Source organism: Nycticebus coucang, chromosome 2, assembly GCF_027406575.1.
Source record: "Nycticebus coucang isolate mNycCou1 chromosome 2, mNycCou1.pri, whole genome shotgun sequence".
Lineage (NCBI taxonomy): Eukaryota > Metazoa > Chordata > Mammalia > Primates > Lorisidae > Nycticebus > Nycticebus coucang.
The window spans coordinates 39057669-39071397 of NC_069781.1; the positions used below are offsets into that span (position 1 = coordinate 39057669).

General features: G+C 48.8%; 1 protein-coding gene across 8 annotated transcripts in view; it reads left to right on the forward strand.

The window, feature by feature from the left end:
• ANKS6 (ankyrin repeat and sterile alpha motif domain containing 6) overlaps positions 1–13729 on the forward strand; it is a 68523-nt gene that overhangs the window by 15906 nt on the left and 38888 nt on the right. For 7 of the 8 annotated variants that reach the window (XM_053567846.1, XM_053567831.1, XM_053567857.1 and 4 more), the window contains exons 2-8: positions 1358–1860; positions 8113–8157; positions 8792–8996; positions 9734–9840; positions 10441–10586; positions 11843–12041; positions 12820–12869. In XM_053567846.1, coding sequence (XP_053423821.1) covers positions 1358–1860; positions 8113–8157; positions 8792–8996; positions 9734–9840; positions 10441–10586; positions 11843–12041; positions 12820–12869 — 1255 coding nt within the window. Of the gene's footprint in view, positions 1–894; positions 943–1357; positions 1861–8112; positions 8158–8791; positions 8997–9733; positions 9841–10440; positions 10587–11842; positions 12042–12819; positions 12870–13729 lie in introns of those variants that run through there. The other variant, XM_053567896.1, reaches the window with a different exon arrangement.

Sequence of the window (13729 nt, forward strand, 5' to 3'; positions counted from 1 at the left end):
TTTGGCCCCTCTCTGCTCTGGGAGAGGACGCCCAGAAGCCCAACCCCCTGCACCTGATGGAGCTACTTTACCAAGTTCTCTGCAGGCTGAGGCCACCCGCTGCTGTTAAGGTTCATGTCCCAGAAGGTATTTAGTAAGCCCAGTTGGAGCCTCGGACCAGAGTTCAGCACTGGCCCTGCCTCTGCAGCGAGGGAGAAATGAGGCCCTGGGTTTAGGTAAGGTACAAAACCTGCTCCTGGGAAGGAGAGCTGGGCAGGGAGAGACTCAGAAAGCTGCCTCCCAGATGCAGACAGCGACAGCGGCATTGCAGTCTTGTAAAACCTGGTACAGGCAGTCCCTGTCTTGTCATTGTTAGTCTAAGGCTGCTCCCAGCTCTGAGTCCACCAAAAACACTGCAAAACAGAAGGAAGAAATTTTGCTGAAAAGAGCCATCTATTTTCCACAAAACAGAAGGAAAAGATTTTGCTAGGAGGCATCACCCATTTTCTGCTTCTTGGTATCGGAGAGTTGGTAGTGACACGTCTACCTTCCCCTGGCCCAGCAGGCCTGGGCTCAAACTTCATCAGGGAAGGAGGTCTAGTTGGGGCTGCGTTCTCAGCTGCTTGCAGCAAACGTTCCTGCCAGCAGATGGCAGCAGGCCTCTGCACCGAGGTGCCTGGCCCATCTCTGCTGACCACAGCCCTGCCACACCTCTTGGCACGGGATATGTGTGTTTGGCTCTGGGGAGGGTAGAAATGAATCAGACATGGGCCCTGCCCATGGGGAAATCAGAGCACAGGCAGAGAGATGGATTTCCAGGCTATACAGCAGAATAAAATGAACTCAGATGTGAGAGGCAGGGTGGTAAGGTGGAAAAAGCGAGGGTGACAGGATTCAGGCAGACCTGGCTCTGACCCTGGCACCACCCCTTACCGGCTGGGTTACGTTGGCAGGTTGTGTCAGGTAGGTTGAGCAACAATTATAATAGCTACCGTTGATGGGTGGGTGGGGGCTCTCTTTGGTTGGCACCGATCCAGGTGCTTGTATACATTGACTCATTTCATCCTCAACAGTCCTTGAAGTAGGTACCATCATATACCATTTTACAGATCAGGAAAAGAAGGCACAAAGAAGCTGAAATTCTTTCCGAAGGTCCTGCAGCCAGTGGATGGGAGAGCTGGGTTCGAACCTAGGCAGGGTAATTGTTCACCTTTGTGATGGGCATCTGCAGGCCAGCATAGCACCGAACACCAGAATAAGGCCTTGTGTTATGAGCAGCTGTTGTGACTTTAATCATTCATGACCATGAGGATTGCACAGGTTGTTTCCTCACCAGTGCTCCATGTTTAGTGTCACTCATTCTCTGTCTTCCTGGCAGATTTGGACACGTGAATGTGACACACCTCCTTGTGGATCATGGGGCTGATATCAATGCCCAGAACCGGCTAGGGGCCAGTGTGCTCACTGTGGCCTCCCGGGGTGGTCACCTGGGTGTGGTGAAGCTACTCCTGGAAGCTGGTGCCTTTGTGGACCATCCCAACCCCTCAGGCGAGCCGCCAGGGGTGGGGACCAGCAGAGATGAACCTCTGGACATCACAGCACTGATGGCGGCCATCCAGCACGGGCATGAGGCTGTGGTGCGTCTGCTGATGGAATGGGGTGCAGACCCCAACTATGCAGCCCGGACTGTGGGCTGGAGCCCACTGATGCTGGCTGCGCTCACTGGGAGACTCGGTATGGCCCAGCTGCTGGTAGAAAAAGGAGCCAACCCCGACCACCTCAGTGTGCTGGAGAAGACCGCCTTCGAGGTTGCACTTGACCACAAGCACAGGGACCTTGTAGACTACCTGGACCCACTGACCACCATCAGGCCCAAAACAGGTCAGGCTGCATCCCCTATCCCCCATGGCTTCAGAGAGGATCCCTAATTGTGTTTACATGGCTGAAGCTGAGGATTGCCCAATGGGAAGGGCAGGTGGAAATCAGAGTCCAGCCCCATAGACTGTGAGGCGTAGGATGTGGTGTGCCTAAGATTCAGATGGGAGCCTGCTACATGCAGTTTCCTGGCCCACTGTCCAGGGAATCTGATGTGGGAGCTCTGGGGAAGAACCTGGGAACTTATAGGATCATTCTGATGCTGGTGGTTCTAGCATCCTTCTAAAACAAGGGTCAGTAATCTTTTTTCTGTAAAGGGCCATATATATAGTCTCTGTTGCAACTACAGCACTCAGTTCTCTAGAGTGAAGGAAGCCCTGCATAATATGAGTTTGTAAATGAGTGGGTGTGCTGTGTTCCAATAAATTATAATTACAAAAACAGGCAGCAGGGCAGACTTGACCTTTGTGCTGTAGTTTGCCAACCCTTATTCTAGAATGTGCCTAACCTCTTCTGCCAACGATTGGTCCCCAAAGACTAATTCACATTTTTAAAAAGTAGTGAAAATTAGCCCACTTTTAAGTTTCATCATTTTCAAAACACCTATTGCTATGTCATTATATATATATATATATATTTTTTTTTTTTTTGCTTTTTGCCATGCTTCTGGCATTTAAAGCATTGTCTAAACAAACTTTATCAAATTTGCCACAGGACATACTGCATTTCAAAATTGCTAGTTCACTGAGCAGAAGGACCACAACACACAGCCTTGCTCCCCTTCATCTGTAATGGGTCTGATTTCAGAGTCAGGACTGAGACATCCTGACGTGTGATGCTTAGTGTAAACATCTAGGGCTGAAAGGTAAAAAATTGAAGACAGTGTCTTCAGACAAATTGACTAAAAAGACCTGAAAGTGTATGTTTGATATCAATAAAAAGATGGTAAAAATTTGTTATAATGCATATTAGAAATGTACTATCCAAACAGACCAAGTCTGAAATAAACATGTTTTATAAGCCTGGTCAGGTGTGGTGGCTTATGCCTATAATCCTAGCACTTTGGGAGACTGAGGTGGGAGGGTCATTTGAGGCTAGGAGATTGAGAGCAGCCTGGGCAACATAGTGAGACCCCCCCCATGGGTGGTGGTATATGTCTGAGGTCCCAGGTTCTTGGGAGGCTGAGGTGAGAGGCTGCCCAGGAACTGGAGGCTGTAGTGAGTTGCAATCATGCTACTACACTCTAGCCCAGGCAACAGAGCAAGACCCTATCTCAAAAGAAAAAAAAAAAATAGCCTTTAATGACAGGTGGCAAAAATGAAGAGGCTACCCAAACAGAAAAGAAAAAGAGCATCAACCTAAAAGGAAGCTAAGACAAAATTAATGTAAATAGTGTATTTGGGCCAAAATTGAAGATTGCAACCCAAGAGCATAGATTGAAGTTGCCCTGAATGTGCACTCTGATTAGGAGCAGTTAAAAGTGAATGTTTAAAGGCAAAACAGGGGTATAGAGTGCGGGCTGATCAGAGTTGTTTGTCAGGAATTCTTATTGGTTTACAAAAATAACACTGACTAGTGATTGGCTAATCTTGTTAAGCTATTGGCTGTACACTGTTAAGCTGTAGTGTCAGGCGTGGCATTAGTAGGTTAATTTATAGCTACTTGCAGCCATAGCAAGCAGTGGAGAGAGGAATACATAGCTCAAAAGGGGGTAGGATATGATTGCTGTCTCATTTTAATGTCTCTCTTGGCCTAATAATTTATAAGGGCTCACATTCCTCAGATAAAAGTTCTTTTCTCAGAAGTGAAATGTAGGAAGACCTGTCTGAAGCCAAGAGACCTCCTAACCTTGTATAGATTGGGAAACTGAGGCCCAGAGAAGGGGCAAAACTGGTCACACCCATTGGAAGCTGCATAGGTGATGCCCAGGAGGCCAGGAGCCCATAGGAAGAACAACCCTCGAAGTGACCACCCAGCTGTGGCACTTGGAGGGCCCTGGGACCCAGGCCAGCCAATGACTCTTATGGGCCTGGGCCTCGTCTGTGAGATGCAGTGGCTGGTAGCAGAAGACACTGTCCTCTGGTATGTGAGGCACTTAGCCTAGTGCTGGAGTACAGCACAGAGTGTTACGTCCTAAGCAGGGGGTGCAGTTTGAAATGAGGGCTCCAGTCTCCAGGAACAGAGCTTTTTTCTTGATGCAAGGCTGTTGTGTTCCTTTAAAGTGCTGGTTCTCAACCTTCCTAATGCTCTGATGTATTTTCATTGTTAAAAAGGGGTCGCGACCCACAGACTGAGAACTGCTGCTTTAAAGGTTTTGATTGGTGTGTTTTTGTGGCTGCAGTAGGGAAGAGATCTTTGCTCAATCTTCTGGCATCCTCCTAGGGACTCTGTGAGAGGGGGTGTTCACTTGTTTTGCAGATGAGGGAGCTCAGGCTCAGAAGTGGACAGTCCAGAACGTGGGCTCCACCTGTGACCACCACTCAATGCGTCCTGCTCTGTGTGCGCTTCTTCCTTACCTCTCCCTCGGCCCCCGAGTCTTTACTGAGTGCCAGGTGTGGGATTAACTACCGACAAACTTAGGCCTTGTTTCAGGGGTCGTCCCAGTACCCTAGAATTGTGATGTCCTCATTTCCCCAAGACATGGAGGTGCAGACACATTTGTGCTCATGGCCAAGGTCAGTGTCACTTGGCTCAGAGGTGCCTGGAACCAGTTGCCTGAGTTCACTAAGCTGCCATCTCCAGGTCGGTGGTGGGAGCAGTAGCTGCCCGCAGGACCACTGTGGGCCCCGTGTGAGATCACCCCAGCTCAGAGGGAGGACATGAGAAATGCCTCTGCTTGTTATTGTTACTGTTGACGGGATCAGAACGTGTGTCTTCCAGCAGGATTGGGTCTTGGTCCTCATAGAGCAGACCCTCTTTGAGGCTCACTTCTTTGGCTGAGTGGTCTCGGGCATGTCACCTGTTCCTTCATGATTTCAGTGTCCCTTTTCGTCATAGTCACAATGTAGATTCATGTAAGGGTTTGGGAGGGACAGTAAGATTGTGCCTATAAAATGTTTATCCCAGTGCCTGCCACGTGGGAAATCATTATATGTTTTTTTTGATCACTCAGTTATTTTACAAATATTTACTTGGTGCCTACTGTGTACTAGGCACCATTCTAGGCACCTGGGATACATCTGTGAGCATGTCAGACCCCAATCCCTGCCCTTGAGGGCCTTGGCTTCTGTAGGAGGACATAGGCAATAAACAGGAAAGAAACAAACTAAATAAATTATATAGTAAGTGGTAAGTGCCATGGGGTTAAAAAAAATAAAAACAAGAGGGAGGTAAAGGGATTAGGTGTGGCAGAGTTCAGGTGATGCAGAAAACCCCCATGAGACGGTGGGGTTGCAGCTGACTTGCAGGAGCTGAGATGTTTGGGGGTCCCACGGGCTCCCTGGGAGGAGCCCCAGGTCGCACAGCCGCAAGGATGAAGGCTATGCTGTCAGTAATGACACAGATTATTAATAAATAACAGTAACAGTCCGTCCTCTTCCTGTGAGATGTTGAGAATTCCATAACTCTCTCCACATGTGAACCAGGGCCCTGGAGGTGCCTGGTCCCTCCCTTGCATTATTAGCAGCAGAACAAGGTATTCTTGTTGCTGTAAGTATCATTGTGCCAACCCTGTGCTCACCACTGTGGTTGTGGTGTGGAGGGCAAACTAGGTTTCTTTTCCTTGGCAGAGGGCAGGAACCCTGGGGCTGCTTTGATAATAGGTGAAAAGCCTGAAAGCCAGAGTGAGGAAGGGTCCAGCCCAGGGTCACTTGGTACTAGGGCCTGTCTGCCCCAGCCTAGTGGGTCAGGCTAGACTGCCAGTGATCAGCTTGTACCCTATGGTTGCTTAGATGTCTGCATAAGACCTGATGACACTCTTTTTCTGCCTAAGTGTCTTGGCCTAAGAAGACACTGGCCCACAGCAAATTTGACTCTTAAATGTTTAAACGAACATGATATGTTATTTTAAACTACTAGAGGACAGTGGCTCATAGCTCATTGTAACCTCGAACTCCTGGGCTCAAATGATCCTCCCACCACAGCTTCCAGAGTAGCTGATGTTACAAGCATACATCACCATGCCCATGCCTTGGCTAATTTTTTAATTTTTTGTAGAGATGGGTTCTCACTATGTTGCCTAGGCTCTTCTTGAACCCCTGGCCTCAAGAGAGTCTCCTACCTCAGCCGCACAAAGTGCTGGGATTATAGGAGTGAGCCACTGTGCCTGGCCCACAGCCATTTCTTGATACTGTTTCACAGGCAGAGTGAGACACCGGGTTCCAGGGCAGTGTTTGTATTGCCCATAAAGAGTTCTAGAATTAAGTAGCTAACCTTGCTGGGGTGGCTGCTGGTAACTGGTAAAGGAAAGAATTGCTCTTTGGGTTTTTTTTGTTGTTGTTGTTTTGGTTTATTTTTATTTTTTAATTTTTTTATTAAATCATAGCTGTGTACATTAATGCAATCATGGGACACTATACACTGGTTTTATAGACCGTTTGACACATTTTCATCACACTGGTTAACATAGCCTTCCTGGCATTTTCTTAGTTATTGTGTTAAGACATTTATATTCTACATTTACTAAGTTTCACATGTACCCTTTGTTGTTTTGTTTTTGAGACAGAGTTTTACTCTGTCCCCCTGCATAGAGTGCTCTGGTGTCATACAGCTACCTCAAAATCCTGGGTTTGAGTGATCCTCCTGCCTCAGCTTTCCAAGTAGCTGGGACTGCAGGCGCCTGCCACCATGCCTGGCTAGTGTTTTCTATTTTTAGTAGAGATGGGGTCTCTCTCTTGCTTAGGCTGGTCTCAAACTCCTGAACTCAAGCAGTTTACCCACCTCAGCTTCCCAGAGTGCTAGGATTATAGGCGTAAGCCACCAGGCCCAGCCAAGAATTGTTTTTGGATGAAGTCTTAACATTTATGGAGCATTTTTCTACTTTTCTATATGTATTTTATCATTCGATTCCTGCAATAACCAAGTGAGGTGGATGTTATTCCTACATTAGTGGTGAGAAGACAGCGCTCTAGAAGTATACGCTCAAGCTCACATGTACCACCTCTGCACACAGTGCTCCTTGCCCTGGATGTAGCTCCCTCCCATTGCCCAAGAGGGCTGATCTGGGCCAAAGTCAGCCCAGAGTCACAGGTACTCTTTGGTGGCTACTCCACCCCTTGAGGTCAAGTAAAGGCTGTAGGAAAGTCTGAATTCACCCCCCACCAGCAGATTGGCCATGAAGATGTCTGCTCTTTGATGGGAGCAGGGTACCTGTGGGCCTGAGCTTGGAGGAAGGTGTGGGATGAGCACATGAGAGAGGGGGAAGCACTGGGTTGGTGCTGCAAGGCTCTGTTGCATGGGTAGGCCTGGGGGTCCTGCCCAGCTCAGCCACACAGGGAGGCCTAGGGGTCCTGCCCAGGTCAGCCATGCAGGGAGGCCTGGGGGTCCTGCCCAGCTCAGCCATGCAGGGAGGCGTGGGGGTCCTGCCCAGCTCAGCCATGCAGGGAGGCGTGGAGGTCCTGCCCAGCTCAGCCATGCAGGGAGGCCTGGGAGTCCTGCCCAGCTCAGCCATGCAGGGAGGCCTGGGGGTCCTGCCCAGCTTAGCCATGTGGGGAGGCCTAGGGGTCCTGTCTAGCCAAGAGTTAGGCTGCAGGGCTAGCTTGAAGACATCAGGTGGTCAGCTGTGTCTGTAGATCTGGGGCAGGGGCATGTTTATTGGGGAAGGAAGGCAAACATTAATCTTGGCTCTTCTGCTGGCTGTGTCTGTGATCTTACTTTGGGTTCACTTGCTCAGTATTTCAGGAGTCTTCTGCTTCAGAATTATGGTTGTACATTTAGCTTTTAGATGAAAAAATATTGTTTCTTTTTAAAATTTTTGTAAGACTTCAGATTTTTCCAAGACCATACTTTTCAGTATAACTAAGAAAGGACACACCAAAGTTTGGAATACCTAAAAACGAGGGCTTTAGGTGTGTGGGATCAGGGCAGTGGTCTGCTGCTTATTTGTGTTTTGCTGGCAAAACGACCTCCCAAGGCATTTTTGACATTGTTTGATAAACCTTTGAGAAGGGCTGCTGGATTTGCCTGTTACATAGATCTCCAATTAGATAGCTTTTGAGAAGTAGATGCCTTTTAAAGCTGGGCTATGTTGTTATACCCTTGTGACTTTGCTGTTATATTAAACCTTTCTGTGGTTAACTTTTAAAATCTTTGTTTACCCAGATGAGGAGAAAAGGCGACCTGATATTTTCCATGCATTGAAAATGGGTAAGCGCCTGAAAAAGTCTTCTTGGATATTCACGAATTCAGGCCCACATTCTCCCAACCAAATGTTTGTAGTGCTTTTCAAGGCCACCCAGAGTACGTGGGAAAGAAACAGACATTTTGGTGGGTCACTATTTACTATTGAACTCTGCACACAGGGTTCAGACTGTCCTCCCAAGCCCCTCCCTACCTCCAGCCAATCGCTATGGCTGTGGCTCCCCCCTAACTTTCCCTACCTCTGAACTGCCTCTCTGCTCACCCAAACACGCCAGACTCTTTGTGACAAATAGACCCCGTCTCCAAGAGGCCCTCCTTGATCCTCAGCTCCCAGTGAGACCTGAACTCTCCTTCTTCATGCTTACTCCCCTCATCTGCCTCCTTCTCTGTTCTCTTAAGATACTAACAACACTTCTGTCTTTTAGTAAATACTTCTACCCATTATGTGCTTGTCTCCGCCCCTCCATCCTGAGGGATTTGAGAGTGGGAGCTGTCCCTGACTCAGCTCAGTAGTCCCTGCGATGGCCAGCAGCCTATTGCAGAGGTAGGGTCAGTGAATGTTTGTTATGTGAGCCAACTAGATAAATAAGCCTGTCGTGCCAGCCCCATGGATCACCCGGACTCCTAATTATGTCGGCAGGAAACTTCCAGCTGGTCAAAGAGATTGCTGATGAAGAGCCCAACCATGTGAACCTGGTCAACGGGGATGGTGCAACCCCCCTGATGCTGGCCGCGGTCATGGGGCAGCTGCCGCTGGTGCAGCTGCTGGTGGAGAGGCACGCCGATGTTGACAAACAGGACAGTGTTCACGGCTGGACAGCCCTCATGCAGGCCACCTATCACGGGTCAGTACCAGCTCCACCCATCAGCAATGAGGTCAAACCAGTGCTCTGGCCTAAGGTGGGGTTTCCTGACCTGATGGGCTTTTGTGGTCTTGAGATGCTACATATAAAGCCCAGGGCTGTGGGGACTTGGAAGCGTGCACAAAAGGTGAAAGTAAAGTGGGCTCATTTCCTCCTGCACCCTCTGTGTCCAGATTTCCTATTGGCCCATTACAGAATTTCATGCATTTGGATATTCACGAATTCAGGCCCACATTCTCCCAACCTAATGCTTGTGAAAAACCATGCAGTGGGAGCATTTTATGCAGAAGGCTAAGTTTCATATTATGCATCGTGTTGTGCACAAGGCTTTCCTGGGGGAAGCCCTGCTTTAAAGTGGGAGTGGTGGGGTCTGAGATGGAGTGAAGGGGTGTGATGGCCATGTGTTGTTTTTTTTTTTGGAAGAGCCCTTGGTTTTCATTTTGTCTGTAGAAGGAACATTTATACTTTGATTTAAATCACATTTGCTTCTGACCTGCCCAAGCTCTAACATTTATACTTTGATTTAAATCATGTTTGCTTCTGACCTGCCCAAGTTCTTGGGAGCGTCAGAGTATGAGTCTATTTGCAGTTTTCCACACCCCTCTTAAATGCTCAGAGACTGAGCAAGTGCTATAGTTGCCGTCAGTTGTGTTTCCCCAGCAGTGAAGTTCTGCTTTTGCTTTTAGCGAGTATAACTCTGGCATGTCTTTTCTCCCTAGGAATAAGGAAATTGTCAAGTACCTGCTAAATCAGGGAGCCGATGTCACGCTTCGTGCAAAAAATGGGTACACGGCTTTTGATCTAGTGATGCTGCTGAATGATCCTGGTGGGTGATTCCAAGAAAAGGATTGTCTAGCTGAGGGTCAGGATAATCACCTTCTCCATGAACCATGTTTTAAGTACTTGCTTATTCATAGGGGAAAGCTAGTCTTAAGTGTCAAGCTCATCACATGACCATAGGCAAGTCCCTGCCCTCCCTGTGAGGTGCTGGGCCTAGACCCGGCTGTCAGGCTTCCTCCAGCACCAGCCTTCTGGGAGGCAACAGGAGGGGAGATACACAAGCCACGTGTCTGGCTTTGCTGTCCACACAAATCCTAGAATGGTGTCTGCTTTGTAGTGGGAAACTCTGAAGGACTCACGGGGAAATGCATGGGCCTTTGACAAGCAGAACGGGAGATGCAGAATGGGAGCCCCTTTGGCTTAATTGTGTAGGTGGAGGCTGCAGGGTCAAGGGTGCTGTGTGGGGGCTATGGCCATTAATTAGCCCCACCTCTCTTGGTCCCTGGCTGGCACCTGCTGTTTCCCTTTGGATGTGACGGCTCTTTTCTGGGACTTGAGTTCTAAGGCTGACAGGGTTCATCTTGGATCCTCTCCTCATGGCCCAAGAGGCATATTTTCAGGTAGAACACTGCCTTTGTGTCCATAGACACGGAACTTGTTCGACTGCTGGCATCTGTCTGCATGCAGGTGAATAAAGACAAAGGCCGGCCCAGCCACCAGCCCCCACCCCCAGTGAAGATCCGACAGTCCTGGAGTATCCCAGTGCTGCCCGATGACAAGGGCGGGCTGAAGGTTTGCCTTTCCTGTTTCAAAGGGGTTCCGAGGGCCAGGGGGATGGGCAACCTGCTGCTTCCTACTCACCCAAGCTGGCTGAGGCTAGAGGCCTGGCAGAGGTGGCGTATGAGCTGGAGAGAAAATAGGAGATGATGATGAGGACAAGGCAGCAGTGGCTGCTGTGTAAGATGTGGGTCCATGTTGCCGATCTTCAATTTTTTTTTCAGGAAAATCTAGAAATTTCTAGAAAGTCTAGAAATATAGATTTTGGTGTAGAATCTCTATAAGTATAGGTTAGGAAATTAAAAAAAAAACTACATCCTGGAGTACTGAGCTGGCCAAAACAAACACTTCTCTTCCTGGGGAATCTGCTTTACTGTATGCAGAGTGTTTGCTGACCATGCCACTCTGTGGTCTCCCCGAAGTCCACAGACTCCACCAATTTCCTGGAAACACCCAAAGCAAGCTCTAGTTGCTGATTCTAACTGGAAGCTGAGACTTTTCTGTTTGGATTTTCATCTTTACTTCCTGCTCTGCTCTATTTGTTTGAAGTCAAACTTATTTGATGCACAAGAAAACAAAACAAGACACTGGCCTTGTCTGCTGACCTCCCCACTGCGCACCTTCTCAGATCTGCAGACCTGGCGTTCCTCTCGTGGCTGCTGCTCTCTCAAACTTCTGGATCCTTTCTCACAGTGTGTTCTCGCAGATCCCTTCATTCTGCTCTTCTTCCTGCCATCTCCACAGGCGCAGCCCTCGTGGACTCCTCTCTTGGCTGTGCAGTAATCTCTGAGCAGTCATGGGTTATAAGGACCTCGTAAGGGCCCCTGTCCTCTCCTGGTGGGGAGGGATCAGCTACAAGAGGGGATGGTACCTTGCTATAGACACCAGGCACCTTTCATGTTGTCACTGGAATGGGAGGAAGGAAGTTATGCACTGGTAGATGTTAAGGAGTTTGAAGCTTCCTCTGTCCATCTGTCTGTGTCACTGTAATACCTTGAACAAGTCAGCACTCGTGCCTGGGTCTGTTTCTTAATCTGTGCGGTGAGGAGATCAGTTAGAGGAGGGGCAGCCAATCGGATTCGGTGCCACCTCCCATCTATTGGAAATGACTGTCAGAGGGCTGGGTCAGGCAGGATTTAGTGAGCACTGTGCTGGTGCTATGGTCTATTGGCCATGCCTGCCTGGGCCCAGAAGAGGAGAAGGTAGTGAAGTGTGAAGTGTGGGGCCAGGGAGGTCCTGGAGCATGACTCTGCTCTCTGTCCCCTTGGCAGTCCTGGTGGAATCGAATGTCCAATCGGTTCCGGAAGCTCAGACTGATGCAGACACTGCCCCGGGGGCTATCCAGCAACCAGCCTTTGCCTTTCTCTGATGAGCCTGAGCCAGCTCTGGACTCCACCATGAGGGCGGCCCCCCAGGACAAGACAAGCCGCTCTGGGCTCCCTGATGCAGCCTCCGTGACCAAAGACAAGGGTAAGAACAGGCTGCTCGTGCAGTGGAATTTCCAGAACAGTGTGTTCCTGCACCCTCTGCCCTTTATCCTACCTCCTGGGCTGATGTTATGGGTGAGATGATGTTGGATTGTGACACTGAAGCAGAGTGGCTGGTCTGGTGGAGAAGAGACATAGGCAGGGACACAGTTATGCTGAGTGTGATGGAATAGGGAGCTCTGGCCAGGGACAAGGGCCCGTAGTTCCTGTGCCATACTTCCTGCCAAGGGACCACAGGCCAGCCAGTGCCTCTTTGTTGTATATCAGATGTAATTGATCTGTGGCACTGAAGGCTCTTGAAAGTAGAATGAGTTCCCTGGGGATGGGAGGGCTAGGTACTGCATGCCCCATTACTAGGGGTATTTAACAGATTGGATAACTTTGCCAGTTTGCTGAAGGAGATTCCTGTACTGACTGGAAAATTGATTAGATAAGATCCCTCCTACCAGATTGCCCACATCCGGAGGAGCTCCTCTGGCACCACTGTCTGAGACAGACTATCGAGCTGGGCGCTCCACTGTCTGACCAGGTCAGCAGTGGTTTTACGGAAAGGCTGAAAACATGCTCTGAGATACCTTTTAAATGATTTCTTTCTATTAAAATATTGAATACCAATTATTATTAAATATTTAATCACCTGGGAGATTTGGTTTTCCAGGATGGAGGCTGCCATAGTCACTTATCCTCACTCATTTTTCACATCAGGGGCAAGGATGGGGGAGGGGGGTGATCATTTCAGGCAAATTCTATGTTTCCCTCAGGTCCTGGGAGCACAAGAGGAGAAAAGGAAGATGCGTTATTGACAACCATGGTGAGTGTGGGGCTTTTCTAAGAGCACCTGCCAGTCATAACTTGATTGATTCATGAGAAGAGATGTGGGTTTCTGTCTGTCTTTGTGGTGGCTACCGATGGAGTTGATACTCAGATGTGTTTAACAGTGGGTTCAGCTCTGGCACCAAGAACCCCAAACTGTGGGTACTGCTGTGCTGGTGCATGGCAGCTGGGTGCCAGCCCTGGTCCTGATCTCGGAGGAATAGATGGGCAGCATGGAACACAGAGATTTACCCTTTGGATTCTGGAGAGCCAGGAGTAGAGGAATCAGAGATGAGGGTTAATTTCCAGTCAGGGAGAGGCCTGTTTCCTTGTCTATAAACTGCATCTGTACCAGGGTTAGGTTCGGCTATGAGTAACAGAAAGTCCCCAGATAACATGGCATAAATAAGTTAGTAACTTATTTCTCTCAAGTAAATAAAATTCAGGATTAGTACAAGGTTCCTGGTACCTATTGTTCTCCCCACATGTGGCCTCTATCCCTGATGGTTATCTCTTGATCCAAGATGGCTGCCAGAGCTCTGGCCATTAGTATTTCATTCTAGCCCTCAGGAAAGAGGAGGGGAGAAGAGGTAGCTTTTAGCTTAAAGACATTTCCCGAGAATTATTGCCACATATTACTTCTATTTACATCAGACCAGCCAGAATTTATTCACATGGCTACATCTTGCTGCACAGAAAGCTAGAAAGCGAAGTCTTCGTTCCAGGTGGTCCTGTGCCCATCCAAAGACCAGAGGTGTCATTTTTAAGGAAGATGTGGAAGGTAGATATTGAGGGACAGTTGGCAGGCTGACTTGGGGAATGATATTCTTCACAGTAGCGGTTCTCAACCTGTGGGTC